A 22,216-nucleotide genomic window follows, 5' to 3' on the forward strand; every position below is an offset into this window, starting at 1 on the left:
CAGCCAACAACTTATGGCTCTCATGCATTCTAAAACCACTGGAGTTAAAAGGAAAGACAGTTCAGTTCCTACCATGGATTATTTACTGTAGACACATTTTTAAAGCATTTAAAATCACTGCAGAGTATTACTATTCCTATTTCACTCAGAATTAAAATGCAAATTAAGTTATCTCATAATTTCTAAATGCTCATGCTAAAACTTGGTTTCAGGTCTGTTTTACTCTAACATAAACTCTGCCCCTGTGACCATTAACATGGTTAACAAGCGTAAGTTTATAAAATTTACTCTTTAATTCAAACAAGAATTACTCGTTGAATCCAAATGCTCACCTCTCGTAAGACTGACTTAAAATGTGATCTCCCTGTTTTCTGAGAGCATGTTTTTCCAGAAGGCCCATAACGAGTCTGAGTCCTCTTGCTCATGACATCAGCTTTGAGCTTTGGTGGCTCCCCTTCCATTACAAACACCAGTTTGACATTCATTTGAGTTAAATATGAAATTCGAAAAAACAGGTTTCTGAAATATAAAAATGAGTGATGTATTAATCATCATATTGATAACAAGTCCAAATAGCAGTATGAAAAAAGGTTTAACACCAGGCTAATACAAAAAAATGTTATGTACAATAACATTTTCAAACACATGCGTGTGCGCACACGCATTCATGAGTGGTATATTTGAGTGGGCACGAGAACACCTCCATACTTGCATGGAGGTTAAAGGACAACTTGCAGGAAGTGGTTCTACTGTCCCACCATGTGGGTTCTAAGGATCACACTAGGGCTGTCAGGCCTGGTAGCAAGTGTATTTACTTACTGAACCGTTTCACCGGCTATATTAAGATCTTATTTTAAGGAAAATGGGCAAGTACTTGACATTTTTAAGCATGGGTGATTTCTCACTATCCATACTGCCAACTGGTTTGGAGAGAAAGGCTACGAGCAGGCGAAGGGTATAAAAATGCCATTCCAGCAGCAGATACAGATAAGACATGAGGTTGGCACAGGCTGATGTGGTGTCCCTGGACATCAAGAGAAATTTGTGAACACATAGGTATTTTGAAAGCTGAATGAACAAGAATTACTGATGGACTACAGATGAGAGATAAAAGAGGAAGATAATGGCCTCTCAGTTTCTGGCTTTTAGTACCTGAAGCATGTAGTGAAGATAGTTATGTGAGCTTGAAGCTTGGAGTAGGAGATGCATATTTAGGTCATTGCTATAAAATGGTAGACTGTAAATGGACGTTTCCTGTCCCAAATAACCGACTCAGAGGTTAAATGTAAATTATAAATGCTCAGCTGATAGCTCAGGCTTGTTACCAGCTAACTCTTACACTTAACCCATATTTCTATTTATGCTTTGTCATGTGACTCATGGCTTGTTACCTCATTTTTTACATGTCTCGCTTGCTTGGTGGCTGGCTAGGTAACTGGCTGGCTGGCTGGTGTCTCCCTGGACTCCACCCTGCTTCTTCCCATCATTCTTTGTTTGGCTTTCCCACATAACTTCGTGCCCAGCTACCAGTCTGTCAGCTTTTTATTAACCAATGAAAGTAATAGATTCATAGTGTAGAAAAGGATTATTCCACAGCAGTAGATCAAGATGTTAAATATATCTTAAAATCTCAAATAAAAGACAATTAAACAAAGGTGGAAACAAAGCCAGGATGCCAAGACTGGCTACACAATCACTCATCTACAGTCACAGACCCTTTACCATACCTGAGGTGGGGCTTCATGACAGTTCCCATCATTTTCTTCACTGTCTGTGCCTCGCACACCCAGAGACTCAAGTCAACCGCAATGGTTTTCCCACTGAGGTCCTGCAAGTGGATATGCTGCTTTATAGGCTCCAAAACCTGCCACAGGTCATTCACTCCCATCCTGGCGATTATCTGCTGTTATCCGAAACACACTTAATCAAGGAACATGGGAGCAGGCAAACAGCTAAAGAAACAAACAAAACAAAAACCCTCAATGACCTTAATCCAGCCTAAAAACCCAAGGTAGAAGGCAAAAGTATATTAAACCAAAAGGCCATTATTTATATGCAGAAACCTTATGAATAAAAATTCCAGTCTTTTCTTCTAAAAGTACATTCAGAAAGTCTACTCTATCAAATTTCACACAGAGGCAAAGAAAACCATTGCTGGAAAGGCTGTTGTATATAATTATCTGTTTTCTGAATCTTGATTTTATAATGTGGCCAGTCCTACCACGAGTGTTATTTTGTGCACTCATTTTTGTGAAGTGCATAAACATACACGGTTAGATTACTTTACAAAGATAAACACACAGAGTGAACACAAAGTATTAAGAAGTTAATAGTAGGCCAGCGCTAATTTTACTATACCTCAACAAATTCTACTGGCTGTAACACTGTGGCAACAGACTGAGTTAATGTGAAAAGTTGTACCTAATCCTGGAAAGAGCAGAGGCATATATATTTCCTAAGACATTATTATGAAGGTAAATGAGATTTGTCGAGTATTAGCCATCAGAACACATTAACACCAAATAATAATTTGAGGATGAAATTCTCTATATTTTTGCTTTTATTTGTGACTCACACTGGATATCTGAAAAGACTCATTTTAAAAGGAGGAATAAAAAACACTAAAGATGTCTTAAATAATGATAAGGAATCATTTTGTGGCTACTTAAAATTACATATGAAATATAATGCATATGTTTACATATATATGTATTAATTAAAGTCACACCAATTGGAGTGAGTGTCCCCCCATAAAACAGGCTCACAAAAATCCTACTGCCAGACCTTGTTGGTCAGGAGAGTCCAAGAGGTCCCCAAAACAATATAGACTATAACTGTCACCCTTGGTGCCTCTTAGGAACTTACAATAAATTTCTATTAGAGCTTCTTGAATTTCCTATAAAGCCATCAAGCATCCACTAGATAAAACTACAAAAAGTATAGATCAGAACTACACTAAGGGATATTAAAAGAACTAGAAGTAGCCACAAGAATTAGAACTTTTATTTGCTAGCCTGACCTCTAACATTATTAACCCCTATCATTAGCTATATTCTTTGAAGTGACTACTCAGCCTACTTATTTCCTTCTTGCTGGATGTATGGTACCCACCTGTCTTCTCTGTTTGTTTCTGACAGGGTCTGGCTGGGTACACTGGTCTGCAACCTGTGCTTTTGGCTCAGCTCCCAGGTACTGGAATTGTCTGGTTTTTACCAAACTCTTTAATCCCATCTTTAATCGCTGTGGGATGGTCTGTATGTCAAATTGCTCTGATTGGTCAATAAATAAAACACTGATTGGCCAGTGGCTAGGCAGGAAGTATAGGTGGGACTAACAGAGAAGAGAAAAGAAAGAACAGGAAGGCGGAAGGAGACACTGCCAGCCGCCGCCATGACAAATAGCATGTGAAGATGCCGGTAAGCCACGAGCCACGTGGCAAGGTATAGATTTATAGAAATGGATTAATTTAAGATATAAGAACAGTTAGCAAGAAGCCTGCCACAGCCATACAGTTCGTAAATAATATAAGTGTCTATGTGTTTACTTGGTTGGGTCTGAGCGGCTGTGGGACTGGCAGGTGACAGAGATTTGTCCTGACTGTAGGCCAGGCAGGAAAACTCCAGCTACATTTAATCTTTAAACCTCTCCTTAAAACTGTCTCAGTCTTAGTGTTTACCTAGTATGCTTGCTTAAGCTTTGTTCTCCAACAGCCAAGTGATCAGTACATTTTGTGTCTACAAAATGCCTTCTTAATCCCCCATTTCTAACAACACTTCACTAATTCTGCTATATACAGTTTTAAGTCTGTAATAAGATTCCCAGCTTCTTTTTATTTCTTCCCATTTGTATACAGTTTTTCTCTCCATTACAGCCTGAGTAATCACATTGAAAAAACCAAATCATTAAAATACTGTTTTCATCCATTTATGGTGGCTATTTTATAAGGAAATATAAACATTGAGTTATTGCAAAATTATGTATTGCAAGTGTAACATCTATATGCGCAATTACATTTATAATATGTTTATATCTACTATACACATGTATACATATTTTTTTGATTTTGAGACAGGGTCTCACTATGTAGCTCTAGTTGTCCTGAACTCAGTATGTAGACCAGACTGGCCTTGAACTCACAGAGATCTGCTTGGCTCTGCCTCCAGAGTGCTGGGATTAAAGTCATGTGCTATTATTGGCTATATTTTAAAAATACTATTTTAGGATTTTCTCTAATTCTACAATCTAAGTTTAAAAATCCATATTGTCTATGAAGAACGCCCATTATAGTGTATTAAAAAGTACACACAACCTGTTTTAAGAAAGCTGTTAATTCAGAATCATTAAATTAAGCCACCATACATTGTGCTCTCACTCTCTATGTGCTCTTAGTACCAGTACCACCATCTCTGAGGTGATATTACATGAAAATAGTTAAAGATTCTAAAAGCTTGTGAAACTCCAAAAACAGACCAAATGGAAGTGTTCAAGATATATAACTACACTAAAAGACAGTAAAGACAGTTCTTGATTAGGTCATATTCCATCCTTGAAGAAAGATTAGCATTAAGTAAAACTTAAAAATACTACATCTATTAAATCCTCCAAAACTATATAAATTCATGAGTCTCTATTCAAACCTCTTATAATGTTATAACTACTGCTGTCCTCTCATGATGCGATCAACATAAATGTGTCTCCTAACATATTTCTAATTTTTAAGAGTTAGTTGTGTAACAAGGAAAGAGTCAACAAAGTCAGAATAAATAGCAAATAGTTGTATAACTTATAATAGCTTCAATGTATCTTGTTTGGTGGAAAGAGCACTGAATTTGGAGTCCATAAGGCTAGGATTCGGGTTTTGGATATACTAGTGATCAACTGTATAACCTTAGAGAGACAATGAGCCTTTCTAGAAAATGAAACACATTAAACCAGATAAATGACGAGATTCTAACATCCTTTGACTCTCAAGATCAATTTTAGTAGCAGGAATATCCAGATTATGGCTTGCTAGAAAAGTTTCTTCATTAACAAAGGGCTGAAGAATCTACTTCAAGTTAAAACAAAAAACCAGATCCTTTGAAGTAACCATATGGTGCCCATAAATCCATTTATGCTCCTAAAGCTTCCTTAAAAGCTATTAAGTTTCTATTGGTTAATTATAAAACTGAACGAGGTGAGAAAAACACAGACCCTTGCTAATTCCACTAATGAATCAAATGTAAAGAACATAAAAAAGAAGTCAATAGCTTGATTTATGCAAAAACACGTCGTATTAAGACAAAATTTCTGCTCTGTCAAAGCTTAAAGAAGGGACAGGAAGTGGTTAAATTTCCAAATTCCCATTTAGTCAACTAAGTTTTCGTATAAAGTTTGGCAAACAGTATAAACTTTCATCGTGTGGGACTGTATCTGCATGGGATGTAACATAATTTCACCAAGTCGTGCTGTTCGAAATTTCTTTCCGTTATCCTGCCATATGAATTTAATTTGATGAGTTTAAGACCCATATTTAATTTACCCACTAGCATTTATTAGGAATGTGCTTGGGTGCTGTAGATACGATAGCGATGAGGTTGTGGATTTAAATATCTTGGTAGAGTGAGGTTGTAGAGGGACAAAGTCAGCATTTTAATAGGACGATAGCACTGCCAGAGGATGTTTCTCAGTTACTAACGGGGATGATTCGGTCCCACATTTCAGTCTTCGGCTAAGTCACACTTTTCACTAGTCCGTGATAAAGGACACAACATATGACTATGAAGTGAACGGTGACTTTGAACGAAGGAATTCACTTCATTAAGCGGAGACCTGAGGTTGTACACCAAGGTTGGGCATGGGCAAACCGAGACTGGGGTGACAGTCAATGCCATTTCCCGCCCCCCCGATACAGGAGGGAAAGCTGTGGCACAGCGAGTTTCCTTGGCCAGGCGGGCATACGGATGTGAAGTTGTGTAAAGACGGGACGGATGGCTAACATCGGGTCGAGACGTGAATGGAGAAGGCCCAAGAACAACTCTAACTGCCGTTGATTTAAGGCGATGTCCACCCTCTAGGGTGGAGCGGCGAGGGGGAGAGAGGATCACACGCACAACCCCAGAGGCACACGGAAGTGCCTGCGGCAAGAAAACTTTTTCCAGTTGCAACCCTTAATGCAGAGCGGTGTGTAAAAGGGCACCGGGGAAGGTCACCCGGACAGCGTGGGGGCGTCCTCGGGAAGGGCCGCGGGGGAGCCTGCAGGGCGGCTGCGGACGGGCTCGCCCTCCCGCCCCTGTTCTAGAAGCCTGTGCGAGCACCGGGCAGGCGGGCGGGCGGCCGCAGCCGGTCCCGCGGGACTTACCGGGACAGCCCCTCCTCGCGGCTGGGGAGGGAACACTCCTGGTCATTGACCAGTCTGGCCTGGAGTCTACTAAGTACCGCCGCCCTCGAGCCCCCGATCCCCTCAAGTCAACGTTAAAACGAAGAAAACAAAACAAAAACCCAGAAACAAAACAAAAACAAAACAAACAGCCTCTCGCGGCCTTCCCCGGCACTAAGCCACGGGCCTCAATTTCGAATCCAGCGCCCTTGACACTAGTCCCGCCCCTTCCGGGAAACCGTTTCCTTTCCTCCCCATCGACCGTCCTCCCCGCCCCTCCCTTTCTCGCGGTTTCTCTCCCCCCGCTCCCCCCCCAACCTCTTGCCAGCGGCCCGGCGGACGCATGCGTAGACCTGTTGCCAGGGCGCCGGGAGCTCTTCCCACCCTCCTCCCCCTCCGTCTAGCTCCGCCGCTGAGGGATCGCGTGCCTCTCCGCTTCCTCTGCTCTTCGCCGCCCCCCCCACACCCTCCCCCCCCCCCCCCGCCCCAACCTCCCGCCCGCTGAGCGCACTTCCGGTTCCCTCTGGCCCACCAGAGCGGCGCGAGAGGCCGGCGGCGCGCAGGCGCGGGCGGAGTCCCGGGGGCGGGGAGGGGCGGGGCGCAGGCGCGGACCGTCCCGCGGCGGGCGCCTGGCTGCGGGGCTCCCGCCTCCTGCTTCTCGGGCGCGGGTGCGCCCAGCTTGGCGGTGCGGGCCGGGCGGGGCGGGGAGGGCGGCGGGGCTGGCGAGCGGGAGCCGAGGTCGGACGCCGTGAGGTTGGCCTTCGCGTCGTGACAGCCGCGCCGACTCCTTTCCCCGGGGCGACCGCGACTTGTTGGAGGTAGAGTGAGGGCGCGCGCTTCCTCGCTCCACGCCCCGGCAGCCCCCCGTGCCTCGGCCGCCCGCTCGCCTGGCCGCCCGCCCTCGGCCCTCCTGGAAGCTGCGGGCTGCGGGTGCTGAGGGGTCGGGCCTGCGCGCGCGCGGGCCGCAGGGGAGTGGGGTGGGGGTGGGGGACCTTCGCGCCCTCGGCCGGGGGACACCCGCTCTCCGCATCGGGGAAACTTGGCCGTGGGCGCCCGGCCCGCCCTCGCGCGTCCCCAGGCGGCCCGGGCGTTGGCGGGCAGCCGCAGAGGTCGGGTCGGGGCTGATCAGGGCCGGCGTCGGAGCTTGGGGGACTCCATGCGCAGGCACCACCGTGTTGGGGGGTGGGGTGGGGTGGGGGCGACTGGAAATGCCGCCGAGATCTGAACTGGTCGTTAAATCCAGTTTCCCCTAAACGCCCCGGGGATGGTCCAGGCGAAGAGTAGATCGTCGCGTTTGAAAGGTTTGGGTGGCGTTTCTTGCCCTTCGTGACTGTGGAAATTGGAGGGAAATCTCGATTGGCAGCGCTAGAAAACAGGACCTCAGGGGTAGAGAAAGGACTCCAGGAGAATAGGGCGTGAGGTAAGACTCCTGATCCCTAGAAAGAACAGCGAATTGACATTTAAAAGCCTGAAGACAAGTTACGTGAGCACTTACCTTATACTTGCTTTACTTATTAACTTTATAGTTAATGAGTAAAAAGAAGACCAAGCTTGCGTCTCGAGCTCTTCTGAGATGTCTATTCTAAGTTAGAAAAGGCCATATTCCCTGACTCTTAGAAGGCTGCTGGATTCTTTAAAAATGTCTGATATGCAGTGGCCAGCAGCTAGTTTTAGGGGAGGTGTGGATGATGAACTCTTAGACTCATCCAGTTAGCATGTGAAAATGATCTTTTTCTTCATGTCGAAATCTGTACTCGTAATTATTTTCCTGGGAACTGAGGCAGGTAGTGCTGATGGTAGGTTGCTTGCCTAGCAAGCCCAGAACCCCTGAGTTCAGTCCTCAGCAACACGTAAAATTCTGTCGTGGTGCAGGCATGTAATCCTAGCATCCAGGAGGTGGAGGCAGGAGCATGGAAAGGTCCTGTGCTGCATTGCAAGCTTGAAGGCAGCTTGGGTTACACGAGGCCCTGTCTCAAAGAAAAAATTATTTTTCTGAGCTGGGCATGGCCTGTCTCAGTTCTTAGTAGGAGCTGAGGTGAGATGGAGACTTAGAGGAAAATTTGGTATATATAGTGAGTTCCAGGCTAGCTCAGGCTACAGAGGAAGACTGTCCAAAAACAGAAATCATTTTCCGAGTGTGTGTAGTAAGTTTAGAGACCACTTGTAATTGCTTAAAAACATGTTTTTGTTCCACACAAGGCAGGTAATAAGACTTTTTGAAAAGTAATTCCACCTCTTTACCTCTCAGTTCTAAGTCACAAGATTCCTGAGAGATTAATTCAGTATGAAGTGTTCAATAAAAAGTGTTCAGTATAAAGAGCTCAGTAAAAAGCCAGTATAAGCAGCATATTGAATGCTAGTGTAAAGGAAGTTTTATTCCCCAAAGTTTTGTTTTACTAAGTGCCCAAACTAGAATTTTATGTAAAAGTTGCCTGAATCTTGACTACCATTTTAATTGTTAGGACAGTTAATCAAGATGTAGTAGATAGTCTAGGAGTACCCTTTAGTGGTAGATTGCTACTTTAACATGGAGGGACCCTGGATCCAATCTTCAGTGACTCCCCAAAAAGTAGTTGACTACTTTCAAGAAATAATAACTAAAAAGTTTACTGTAATACTATATGCATTATATTAGAAATACTTAAATTTTTTATTATTTATACGTATGGGTGTTTTGCTGGCATGTATGTCTGTGCACCACATACATACCTGGTGCCCACCGAGGTGTTAGATCCCCTAGTATTGGGGTTAAAGACAGTTGGAAGCTTCCATGTGGGTGCTGGGAGAAGAGTCAGTGCTCTTCACCTCTGAGCCACCTTTCCAGCCCGTTTTACATACTTAAATGTCACCAGCAAATCCAGGTGACTTGAGGGTCTAGTGTGGTCAGTTGTACTCTGTGTGTGTGTGTTTTGCAAGTTAAATTAGTTCTGTCCTTTCCCAATCTACATGCTTTTCTTGGTCACCAAATTCAAACTACTTGATGTAATTTTCTTTCCTCCACTTGTAGATTGATTTCTATTGCAGAGTATCTTAGAGTCTACCCTTGGAACCCTTCAAACTGAAGTGTTTGCAAACCAAACAAATACATCATCCTTTCCTCTTGACAGATCGACTGTCTGTTTATAGTGTTGGATAGCGTTAAGTGAGAAAATGAAACTTCATGAAGCAAGCTGGAAGGAACATTTAGAGGAACACTTTAGGATAGAATTCTTTTTCTCGTGTTTTGGGAGGCACACAAGAAGACAGCGGATTGTCAGTAACTGAGTGTGATGCAAGTGTTGGCTAAACTCAGTTTATGCCGGTAGGAACCTGGACATAGCGGTTTGACTTTCATTTGGGAAACCTGCATTGGAGTCTGCACTGCCAGCATCTGTCTGCATCTAGTGACTAAGTTGGCGTTACATAAGTTGAAGTCTTACATTCGAGCCTCAGTTTCCCATGTTGTAAAATAAGGGCATGATTTATATGATAAGGAGATGAAAGTATATAGTTCAATCTAGGATTAACCATAGGTTACTCAACAAATGTTAATTCTACTCAATTGGACTTAAGTCTTTTTAACTGTTTGGTTTGACCACCACTCATTAATCCCTGATCCTGCTCTAGTTTTTGTTTAGAATTTTATTAGAAACTGTCTGCTTCGGCATTATTAGTGTATCCCAGATTATGATATGGTTTCAACTCAAATTTGAGTTTTCAAATTGTACTATCTGGAATACCAAAAGTAGAGGGCTTCCCAGTTTCTGCTGGTCTTGGATTTGTTGGTGTTTGGACTTAAAATGTTTTACTGTATTATCTAGTTAGCCTCATTTGATTTTGTAATATGTTCCAAACACTGTGCTAAATTAATTCAATACATTCAGATTGTTTAATGTAGAGTGAATGTGTTTTGTAGATGGGAAGAGTACAATTAGGGATGTGGTAAACACAGTTCAGACCAGATACCTGAATCCATCACTTCTGCCTCAGAGTAGTGGTATTTATGTTTACTTAAAAATGTTTAGGTCTAATAGTTATAGAATTAAGTAAGTCTAATTCTGTTATGCTGGACACTGCTTTAGCATTAATTGGAAGTATGAGTTATATATAAAAGCTCAAGAGTCAAAATTTTATAATCCTGCTAAAACTTGTAGGATCCCATTAAAATTTCTATGTATCTATATGCTGCATTAAGCCCTTAGTTACTGATTTTTCTTTTAAACTTACTTTCTTTTGGATGTTCTTCATTGTTCCTGCTTTGAAATTTACTTCGTAAAAGAGGTAATACTATTCTGTATTTTTTTTTTTTTTTTTTAAAGCCTGTGGCACAGACCTATAATCCCAGCACTCAAGTTCCAGGACAGCCTGGGCTATATCGCTAGGCCTTGTTTTAAACAAACACACAAACAAATCAAAACAATCAAAATTTTAAAAATTGTTTATAATGAAGTAAAATGAACTATACTGCTCTTTCAGTATACTCAAGCTCTCAGAGGAACCTTTCCCTTTCTTGTATCTGTTGTACCTTTTATCTTGTTAGTAATAATGGTTTTAATATTTATTGCCTATGTCTCACACTCAGGACATTCATACATGTTTTTTGAAAGTCTGTCATCTTTAAATCTCAAAATGATTCCTATTTAAAAGTTAGGAGGATCCTTCTGTATCTCTCAGATGCAAGTTGCCTTGACAACCTAGCAGACTCCAAATCCCACGCTATACCCAGCAAATAAAAAGCAGCTTCATTATGAAGTATTGAGTGTATGTAGTATCTTTTGTGTAGTGTAGACTAGCATACATTGTGAGTTCATCACACTTAGCCTCATGTATGTAGTATCTTTTGTGTAGTGTAGACTAGCATACATTGTGAGTTCATCACACTTAGCCTCATGTACCTGCCTCACCCCAGTTTTATTTGCCAAACTGCTTTCTAATGATGAAGTACTAAAGTCAACCAGGCTATTTCTGAGTGCTTTCTGTCAGATCGTGTATTAATCATTAATAAAAACAATGCCTCTCTTTCTGTAGTAATTTATAAATTATTACTAAGTAATTGGTAAAGGAATAGAAAGTGGAGGAGACAGAAAGTGTTGCCGGGAAATAATGACCTGGTGGTATTTGGGGAATTTAAATTAGCCACAAACTAAAACCAACATAAATTGATTCTTGTGATTAAGTGATTAGAAAAAAAGGTATTTGGTTTTGAAGTTTTGGCTTCTATAAGAGATTTGAGATGAATAGTAAACTATTTGTGCCAGACAGTGGTGGCATACACCTTTAATCCCAGCACTTGAGAGGGAGAGGCAGGCGGATCTCAGTGAGTTCAAGGTCAGCCTGGTCTACAAAGAGAGTTGCAGGACAGTTAAAACTGTTACATGAAGAAACCCTGTCTCGAAAAAACAAAACAAAGAAACCGAAAAAATTAAACTATTTCAGATAAAGATGCTAATATGATACAGTTGTGATTAATGATAATATTCCCTGGAAAGGTATTAGTTTAGGTTAAATGTCCTTTGGATGCTAATATGTCTTTTATTAAAGATACATGATGTCAGAGTGGCACAGAGTCCAAGTCCTTTAGAAGTGTGATTTACCAGTTCTCAAATTGTATAAAACTGCTTTTGTGTCACCTGAAATCTTACTAAGGGTCTTACTCACATGCTCTGACATGCAGCCCAGGACTGGGGATATTTGTGCAGTTCCCAAGGTACATAGACACTGCTTTCTGATCTTTGGACTGCGTGCTGAACATCAAGTCTACAAATCTTATGTATGTCTCCACTGCTCTAACTTTGTTTTTTACAGTTCATGACTTTAGCGAGGGCAGTGTCCAGTGTATTTTTTAATACTTGGTTTATGACAATTGGAATGCACTATCTAGGGAACAGGGAAACTACTAGTGTGAGGTATCGCTGCTTCAAAATGTGTTCCTTTGGGAAATAATGTAAAAATTAGCTTATTTGATTAATATTACTTTATAAGTTATAAAAGTTGAATGTTGTAATAGTTTCAGGAGGGAGTGTGTCCTGTCTACTAATAGGAAACCAGGAGACACCATTTTACCAATAAAATGTTTTCTCTTCAGTGCGTTTGGGAAGAAGATATTCAGCTAGGCTCTTAACGATTTATAGCCATGAATAATTATGAGGTAAAAATCAGCCGATACGTATGATCCTGGTGATGGTGGCTTTGTTCTCTAAGACACTGTAAAATTACTTTCTTACCTGTCTGGAAACTAGAGGTCTAGCTCAGGTCTTGAGGGACTAACAGCATCAGTAGGGGTGCCTTTCTTTCTGAATGTTCTTTTTCCTTAAAATTAAAGGAGTTTTCTGTGATTTATTTTGTTCATTGTTTATTGAATAGTTTTTATATGCTATCATTGGCTTATATTATGTTACTGTAAATATTTGTTCAGATCTGATGGCCAAAAGAAAGGAAGAAAATTTCTGCTCTCCTGAAAATGCTAAAAGGCCAAGACAAGAAGAACTGGAAGATTTTGATAAAGACGGAGATGAGGATGAATGTACAATATCTTTCACTAATGGAACCTCTACTTTGGTAAGCACAGAATTCCAAAATATTGCATTTCAATTGGTTTGTTTCTCATGGCCATTTTGTATATAATATTTAATGATAATTTGTAGCCTGGTCATAATTTGTAGCCTGGAGAAAGCATAAGCATTTTAAAGAGCTGGGTAAAAATAGCTTCGGATTTTGAAGTTGTTAATAATTAGAAAACTTAAAGAAAATAACAGGACAAATAACTAAATCTTTAAATAAAATGAACAAACCTGTAGTAAGACCAATAGGGAAACAAGACATAAATTACCAATGTCGTGAATAGAATAGAGGCCACAGTTACTGACTTGACCCCCTGTGAGCTTTAAAAGAATAAGGAGATATAATTGTCCTTCACATTTATATCTGAGATATTGTATACTCATCAGAATGATAAAGTATAAAATAGTGATATCACCAGATGGTAAGAATGCATTGAATTGGCCAGGCGGTGGTGGCACACGCCTTTAATCCCAGCACTCCGGAGGCAGAGGCAGGCAGATCTCTGTGAGTTCGAGGCCAGCCTGGGCTACAGAGTGAGCTCCAGGAAAGGTGCAAAAGCTACACAGAGAAACCCTGTCTCAAAAAACCAAAAAAAAAAAAAAAAAATTGCATTGAATCATTTATACGTTGCTGATGGGAATGTTAAGTTGTTACCACCACTATGGAAAGTTTGTTTCTGTGAAAAGCAACATAAAATTGCAATATAACCTAGCATTTGTTCCCAAGAAATGAAGATTTATTTTAGTACAAAGCATAGTATATTTTTAGTAGCTTTCTTCACAACAAGTTAAATTAAAATAAGTCCACATGTGATTTGCTGAGTATCCTGTGGTACATCCATTCCATGAAATAATGCTTAGCTGTGACAGAGTCAAAAGCAGACAATTAAGCTGAGTGAAAAAGCCAGTCTCCAAAGATTATGTTTTGCCTAAGTCCATTTATTTGACATTCTTGGAATAATATTTACAAAAATAAAGAGCAGATTAGTGGACAAATGGTTGATGTGGGTTGAAAGGAATGTGATGGTGATTATGATCCTTACAACATAAGGGATTGCTTGTGAGGGTAACACAGTGTATCTAGACTGTCAGTGTTGGTGTCTTACCTTAGATATCATGCTTTATTAAAATGTTTGAATTGGCAGAAGCTGGGGGAAGAGTACATAGGGTCTCATTTCTTAATAATTGCATGTGACTCTTCAGTTACCAAAAAGTAAAAATTTGTAGAAATTCTTGAATCATAATACCTGATAATCTACTTGTACAATGATGTAAATATTTTCTGCTTTTTAATAAGGTATGTGGCTAGAATTGAGATGGAGTTTCTAAAGAACCCATTAAAATTGCTGATCACATTAAAATGGTCTCTAAAATGTTAGGACTGACAAAAATCTGCTTGGTTTATTCTAGTACTTAATATCTATGGGGTGCAGGTGAGTACTATTGGCCAAATACCGATTAAACCATTTAATAATATTAATCCTGACGTTATTTATAATATGGGAGCTTTTTCTGCTTACGGATTTGGGAATCCTACTTTTTCCTCTAGAGACAGGGTTTCTTTATATAGCCCTGGCTGTCCTGGAAGTTGCTCTGTAGACCAGGCTGGCCTTGAACTCACAGAGATTGACTGCCTCTGTCCTTAGTGCTGGGATTAAAGTTGTGCAGCACCACTCCTGAGCAAATCCTATATTCTTTCTACATTGCTAAAAGTCATTTGACTCTTGTAAGTGCCTGAGACAGACTGTCAGAAGAAAGGCATCTGTACAATGCTCTTTGAGTTCTTTATTATGAAAATGGAGTGCCATGGCAGAGAGTGAATTCCATGGTCAAACCTTGGGCAGATAGTGTGTAGAATGACTGATAACCTAAAAAAAATTTCCATTTTATTTACTGATTCTCATTAAAGTTATTGTTGCTCACTTGATACAGCTTTTCATTGATAAATACTACTAGTCTGTCAGATGCTTGGGTATTTGTAATCATTGGATTAGAGAGATTGATTTTTTTTTTTAATCCTCAATTTCTTTGTTGTTAATAGACTGCAGCAGAAGTTGGAATAATTGAGAGCATTCAGCTAAGAAACTTCATGTGCCATTCAATGCTTGGACCTTTTAAATTTGGTTCTAATGTCAACTTCGTTGTTGGCAATAATGGAAGTAAGTGCCTTTGCCCTCTTTATACTCTGCTTTGTGATGACAGTGCATGAGCTTTTTGAAATAGGTGACTATTAATGCTGATAAATATTTGGGTCTAAACTTTGTGGCTTCCCAATATATTCTCAGTTTACACTTCAAGGAAATACTGAATTAATTTCAGATATGTTATTTAGTAGGTATAAACATTTCCTTCCATAGGTCCATACATCATTCCTTTCTGCTTCCTTTTTTTTTTTTTTTCCTTCTTTTTCTTTCCATGTTCTTAAGATAGAATCTCAGTTATTTTGCTCAGGCTGTCCTCAAACTGCTGGGCCCAAGGAGCCTCCTATCTCCTCAGTATAAAGGCACCACAGCAACCTGGTGTAAACACTAGATAGGGCACAGATGAAGTGCCTTAGAAATCCAAAAAATGGAACTGACAATCCATTGTTGTGATCAGTGGTTTTTATGAGATTGAATTTTTGCTGGTACTTGGATGAAATTTAGAGATTTCTTAAGACTCATTTTGGCAAGAAGCTGAGATATTCTAGGCACAGTTGGCTCATTCTCAGATGTTCAGAGGATAGAAGATGTATATGGAGAATGGGGCTTAACTTTATGTTGTATCATATGGAACATGGTGGGAAAGGGCAGAGTATGATGGAGAGTTATTTTGTATATAGTATTGTTGAGGGTCTTAAAGGCTTGATAAAGATTTTAGAGTTTTATTCAGTTGACAGTGGGTAGTCAGTTAAAAATTTTTGAGTGATGGGTTGACATGGGCAAGATTGTTGTGACAGACTAGCTCCATTGTGGCAGTTGATGGTAGACAAGCCAGGTGTTGGGTGACTGAGATAGTGTACAGTCTACCACCTAGTGACAGTACTAGGCAAGGAAGTTAGATCTATGTAGCTCCATAATCCCTTTCTTTATTGTTGCTGCCTCTGTCTGAAGCAGGAGAATGAACGGAGAAAAGGATCATTGTACAGGGAGGGTGCAAAGTACAAGAAGTAAGGAAAGAATCATGGATTCTCAAGATGTGAGAAATTTGAATGGTTTCTTTTATAAAACTTAATAAAGGTGAATTAACTAAAGCGTTTTACCTGGTAGTAAAGAAAAAAGAGTAAGAACTTGAAAGGCATTCCAGGAACTAAATTAAGATAATCATTAATTTCTGTTGGCTAATTTGGTGGTATGTTGTAGAAGGTAACAAACTGTTGTTGTTAATTGATTGGTGGATGATGAAATTCAGAAAATGCTTACTGTATCTGTGAATTGCTAAGAGATTTTCAAAGTGGAGTTTTTGATGTTTTATATCTTTTAGAGTAAAAATAATTATACTTCAAAAATTAAACATAAAAGAGCTAGAAAAATGAATATTAAAATTAAAGGTCAAATACTAAAATTTAAAAATATTGAATTAAAAATTGCCAAAATATTAAATTACAAATATATGATTTTCCTTTTTTTTCTATTTAATATGTTCAATGAAGACATGTGCTGATTCCAGGATGCATCATATAGTGAGACAACATGCCTTCCCATGTGGAATTTCTTCCATTTGAGAGCTATTTTAAAGTTTCTGTGCCTAAAAATTTATGATGAAAGGAGTAGCCATAATTAAATTAGAATGTAATGGCAAATTATGAAAATTAATTACATATGTAAATGCAATTGGTAGTTGATGCACCAAGATGATAGACTGAGTTTCCGGTTGAAAGGGTAGTGACCATTTCTTCCTTCCTTATTGTGGGTACAGATTTGGTAACGGTAATGTCGAGGTTTTCCTACTGGTGATAGTGAGGTAGTCCTTGATGTGAAACTTTTCTTGATTTACCACCTTAGCACTGGAAGAGAATGATAATTGAATTTGTAACAGTTCACTTCAGGTTGGGACAAATTCAGCATCTTTTTGAATAACGTTGTCAAGTCAGCATTTCTCTTCATGAGTTTTCACTGTTTCTTTAGGTGGAAAGAGTGCTGTACTCACCGCTCTCATAGTTGGTCTTGGTGGAAAAGCAGTTGCTACTAACAGAGGATCCTCTTTGAAAGGTTTTGTGAAAGCTGGACAGAAGTAAGTGTTGTGCGCCGAGCTCTTACTCTCTAGTACGAAGCATGCTTTAGAGCCCTGGAGAGCGGGGCTCTCCAAGGAGAGGTTTCATACGGTAGGCCTTTGTCCTGCCTTGTTGCCAACATGGCCTTCCGCTTCTGTTATCATCTAGGCAGATAGCCTGTGTTACCGGTACTGTGCACTGCCCGCTTAAACTTGTTACTTGTATGGAAAAATGGCAGTGGCAAATTTATATATTTTTTAAACAAATATTTATAAATATTATACCTTTGTGGGTTTTGGCCTAAACTTAGTATCAGCAGTCATACTATCGGGTAGGGATGAGAGCAAAGTCAGTGATGGCCAACTTGTTCGCTGAGAATTTCTTTAGGCTTTGTGACTTCTAGAAAAGTGTGCTATCTCTGGCTCTGTTTCTCTTATTCAGTGAATGGGATTTTAGGACCACAGTCACAAGTCTACTGTCTGGACCCTTGATGAGCAGTCATAATACTGCTTGGTGGTTTAACATTCATTCTTCTGTTTTTAAAATTTTTTTTATTGAAACAGGATACTTTGTAGCATAGGCTGTCCTTTAACTTGTTATGTAGCAGAGGCTGGTCTTGAACTTCTATCCTTTCACCTCTGCGGTCCCAGAGCTGGAATTGTAGATATGTTCAGTTGTGTCTGGCTACATTCATATTTCTGTCAGACGTTGCTTTCATATAAATAGCTATATCAGTGGTCTAATTTCAGATCATTGCTGTTGGAGCCCTTTGCCCGCTAACAGCCCTTTTTTGGGGGAGTCAGGTTGGGGCTGTCCTCCCTCTTCCTGCTCTTCCTTCCCTTGCTTACCGTCTGTTAGGCAAGGACTGTCCGCTGAGCAGCACTCCCGGTTCCTCTTGTTTTTGACACTACCCAAGATACCCTCTACAGGAGTCTTAGTTTTTCCTAATAATGCCCAACTTTGTTACATTCTCTTACAGTGTGTAGATGTTGATTCTGTCTGTTGAAAACGTGGATAGTTGATACTAATACATGACAGAACATGAGACAGATTTTTTTTCAGTTTGGTGTTCTCTCCATTTTTCTCTTTATTTTAATACTTAAAAGTAGAGGAGGAATACGATACAAATGAAGAATGCTAGTTTCTTGCATATTGCTGAGGAACTTAGAAATCTTAATCTTAATCCAGGATTCCCAGTTGCTACAAGAGAAGAAAAGTTACACAGGAAGTCATTTCTCATACTTGGCTTAGAAAATAACTATTTGAAGACAGTTTTCTAGTATAGTTTTTGTTTTTACTTATCTTACTGGAATTCTGTCCCAACAAATATTTCACCTGGCCTTCTTCTCTAAACATGTTGTCTTTTGGACAACCTCAAGATCATGCCGGATTGACGGACCAGGCTATTATGGGACAAGTGTATAGATTTCAGCTATAGATATAGTAAGGTAGACTTGAAATCCTCAGTGGAGCAACCCATTCTGAAGAAATAAGAGTCATTAAAAAGCAAAGACAGTTTTATGGGTACTAAATGTTTCAGAGGGGGAGGAAGACAAGGAGAACTCTTCGTGAGGTTGTTTGTTTTTGAGACAGGGTCTCACTGTGTAGCCCTGGCTAGAATTTGCTGTGTAGCCCAGACAAGCCTCAAATTCACAGACTATGTGCCAACAGTTCTGCCCAGCAACTTGGTGTTAGAGGCTCTTCTTTTAGCTCTATTTAAAGAAAGATTACTAAAGCTACATTGTGGCCCATACCTGTAATCTTGGCACTGGGGAGACAAGAGAGGGGATGTTTGCTGTATTTCCAAACCAGCCTGGACTGGTGGTGATTCCAGGCCAGCTAGGGCTGTGTAGTTAAGACTTGGTCTCCCAAAACAAATTATCATTTGCTGTTATTACCTCCGCTTTAGTGCTTTAAGATATATACATATTCTTTTTTAAGGCAATTATCCTTGAAAATCAGCTATTGTGTAAGCGATTAGTTTTTCAGCTGTAGTCAAGACATGTCTCAGAAATTTATGCTTGGGTCCCAGTACTTCCCAAATTGGGAGGAGAGGTTGGAGTATTTAATGAGACATAAAACATTGCATGGCTAGTTGAAGGAAGCCAGTCAAACACTCAGTCACAAATTCTATACAGTTTTATGACTCTATGTAGTTAGAATGGCTGTTCTAAAGCATTGGAGTTCTGCTTAGGGTTTTGTACTTAAACTAATAAAACTTACTTTTTTTTCTAGTTTCAGTTTTGCTTTTTTCCTTTTGTAGTGGCAGGTAAGTGAAAAAAATGTAATTGATATTGAAAGTGTAAGAGCATGGTACATTAAAAATTTTGATTGAACTTTTATTATATCAGTCCTTAACCTGTGGGTTGAGACCACTTTGGGGGTCGAACAGCCCTTTCACGGAGGTCACCTAAGACCATTGGAAATAGATCTTTACAATTCGTGACAGTAGCAAAATTACAGTTATGAAGTAGCAATGAAAATAATTGTATGGTATTAAAGGGTCCCAGTGTTAGGAAGGTTGAGAACCACTGCTCTATTAGAAGATGCTGGTGTATTACCTGGGCAGGCAGGTAGAGCAGTCCTTGAGAAGTAGATAGCTAAGAGTAATGAAACAGTTGGGCCATTAATTTAGAAGTACACATGGTTATTTCAGACATAGTTTCCATTTTGTCTGGCTGTTTCTTTGTGTGTGTCTTTGTAGTTCCTTCTTTGGTTCTCCTCTGCCACCTTTCCTGTCCTTGCTTGTTTGTTTTTGAGACAGGGCTTCTCTGTGTAGCTCTGGCTTTCCTGGAACTCGCTTTGTTGACCAGGCTGGCCTCGAACTCAGAGATCTGCCTGTCTCTGCTTTCTGAGTGCCAGGATTAAAGGTGCGCCACCACCGCCAGTCAGCCAGTCCCTTCTCTTGGTTGGTTCTGTTTCACTGTGTGCGAGCTTCCTTCCCTGTTTCTTTGTGTTGACTTGCGTATATTTAGCCTAATTTTTGGAGATGGAAATGTGGACTGATAGGTGGCTAAGTCCATCTTGCGAAGAGGAGGATGGGGAGTAAATACAGCAAATGCTGAGGTATATCTCCTGTCACATCTGTGGTGTACAGAGAAGCTCATCTTGAATATTTTCCTGCATTTCCTGTAAATGTCTTGTGGATTTGTCAATAATTTCATTTTATTAAAATAGTTTTATATGAGAAGGCATTAGTATTTTATCAGATGCTCACATGAATCAGGAAACACTGCCTGCTTTTATGTGTCAATTACAAATATAATGTCTTTTTACCAACATGTTTTTCTGCCAACTTTTATTTTAATGGCAAATAAGATTGATTTTAATGTATATCTTTTTATACACACATGCACACACGTGTCTTAGTTATTCTTTACTGTTGTAATAAAACACCATGACTGTCAGGTGGTGGTACATGTCTTTAATCCCAGCACTCAGGAGACAGACACAGGCAAATCGCTTTGAGATCAAGGCCTGGTCTACAAAGTGAGTTCCAGGACAGCCAGAGCTACACAGAGAAATCCTGTCTCAAAAAACCAAAAACCAAACGAACAAAAAACCCACCATGACAAGGCAACTTATAAAAGAAAGCATTTAGTGGCTGTGGTTTCAGAGGGTGGAGCATAATGGTCGAGCAAAGGCATGGTGGCACCAAGAGCTGAGAGCTCCTCATATCTTGATCCCGGATAGGAGGCCGAGATAGCACCAGGAACCACACAAATCATTTAACACCTCAGTGCTTTCTTCAGTGACACACTTCCTCCAACAAGGCCATACTGTGTAATCCTTCCCAGACAGTTCCTCAAACTGGGGACCAAGTATTCAGACATGAGTTTGGGGGTCATTCTCATTCAGAACACCAAATTCTACTCTCTGGCCCCTATAGGCTCATAGCCATATCAGTGCAAAACACATTTAGTGCAACTTAAAAATGAGGAGCAAGCTAGTAAGCAGCACCCCTGCATGGCCTCTGCATCAGCTCTTGTCTCTAGGTTCCTGTCCTGTTTGAGTTCCTGCCCTGACTTCTGCAATGAAGGACTACATTGTGGAAGTACTTAATCATAACTTAATCAGCTGCTTTCTTATAGAACCCATTACTACCAGTTTAGGAATGGTACCACCCACAATTTCCTGGGCCCTTTCCCATCAATCGCTAATTAATTAAGAAAATGCTGTACAGCTGGATCTTATGGAGGTTTCAGAGGGGAATAGCAATAGGAGCCTTTATAGCAGGTTGCGGGCCAGCCAAGGGTTACATGCTGAGACCTTGTCTCAGATGGTAAAAAACCCCTTTTGTTAGTGTGATCTCTGATTATGTAATTCACAGTTGTCAGGAAGTATAATGCCAATTATATATGATTCTTGTGCTAAACTATAAAATGTAACTTGAAATAAAACTTCAATGTTTTCTACAAATAACGGTATTAGTGTTATGCATACAGTAGTCAATTTTTGATGAAGCTTCTCAGCTTTATTTTTCTGTCTGACACAGTGTCTTTAACATTATGTGATAGACTATGACCGTTAGTTAATCTTCTAACACATTAAGCAGATTGCTTAAGGGATTTGAAAATTGCTGTAATCTAACGTGTTGTATTGTGCCATCATGTAACTCAGGTTAACCTCATTGTTTCAGCTCAGCAGACATCTCAATAACATTAAGGAACAGAGGAGATGATGCCTTCAGGGCAAATGTGTACGGTGACTCAATAGTTGTACAGCAACACATTAGCGTGGACGGAAGTCGATCTTACAAACTAAAAAGTGAAAAAGGTTTGTTGATTTTTCTCATTTCTTATAAAATATTAGTCAATAGTTGAAAGTTCTTGTGATTGTCCCTGTGATATCCTCCTAGTCTCTTGAAACCTCACTTTGTAACCTGCTTGGTTGTACAGGTAGACACACACACACACACACACACACACACACACACACACACACACGAGAGCGCGCGCGCGTGTATATAGGTATGTGTGTATATTACACTTAGTTGTTGCAATAGAACATAAAGTCAACACCATGTTCAACACTTAATTTGAAGTAGACTGTGTCATTTTGTTTTCAGCTGTAGGTTTCCTTTCTTTCCCTTGATTTCTACAGCTTAGAGCTAGCAGAAGGTAGGAA

General features: G+C 40.2%; 2 protein-coding genes across 5 annotated transcripts in view; one reads left to right on the forward strand and one right to left on the reverse strand.

Moving 5' to 3' along the window:
• Gen1 (GEN1 Holliday junction 5' flap endonuclease) overlaps positions 1–6,132 on the reverse strand; it is a 28,031-nt gene extending 21,899 nt beyond the window's left edge. The window contains exons 1-2 of the mRNA XM_059248273.1: positions 1,728–6,132; positions 333–519 (exon numbers count right to left, since the gene is read on the reverse strand). Coding sequence (XP_059104256.1) covers positions 333–519; positions 1,728–1,888 — 348 coding nt within the window. The 5' untranslated portion in view covers positions 1,889–6,132. The remainder of the gene's footprint in view (positions 1–332; positions 520–1,727) is intronic.
• A 930-nt stretch (positions 6,133–7,062) lies between these two features.
• Positions 7,063–22,216, forward strand: part of Smc6 (structural maintenance of chromosomes 6) — a 59,119-nt gene continuing 43,965 nt past the window's right edge. For 2 of the 4 annotated variants that reach the window (XM_059248611.1, XM_059248614.1), the window contains exons 1-5: positions 7,350–7,659; positions 12,753–12,895; positions 14,939–15,056; positions 17,004–17,109; positions 21,729–21,865. In XM_059248611.1, coding sequence (XP_059104594.1) covers positions 7,623–7,659; positions 12,753–12,895; positions 14,939–15,056; positions 17,004–17,109; positions 21,729–21,865 — 541 coding nt within the window. In that variant the 5' untranslated portion in view covers positions 7,350–7,622. Of the gene's footprint in view, positions 7,177–7,349; positions 7,779–12,752; positions 12,896–14,938; positions 15,057–17,003; positions 17,110–21,728; positions 21,866–22,216 lie in introns of those variants that run through there. The other 2 variants (XM_059248613.1, XM_059248612.1) reach the window with 2 other exon arrangements.

The sequence above is a fragment of the Peromyscus eremicus genome, chromosome 22 (genome assembly GCF_949786415.1).
Source record: "Peromyscus eremicus chromosome 22, PerEre_H2_v1, whole genome shotgun sequence".
Taxonomy (NCBI): Eukaryota; Metazoa; Chordata; class Mammalia; order Rodentia; family Cricetidae; genus Peromyscus; species Peromyscus eremicus.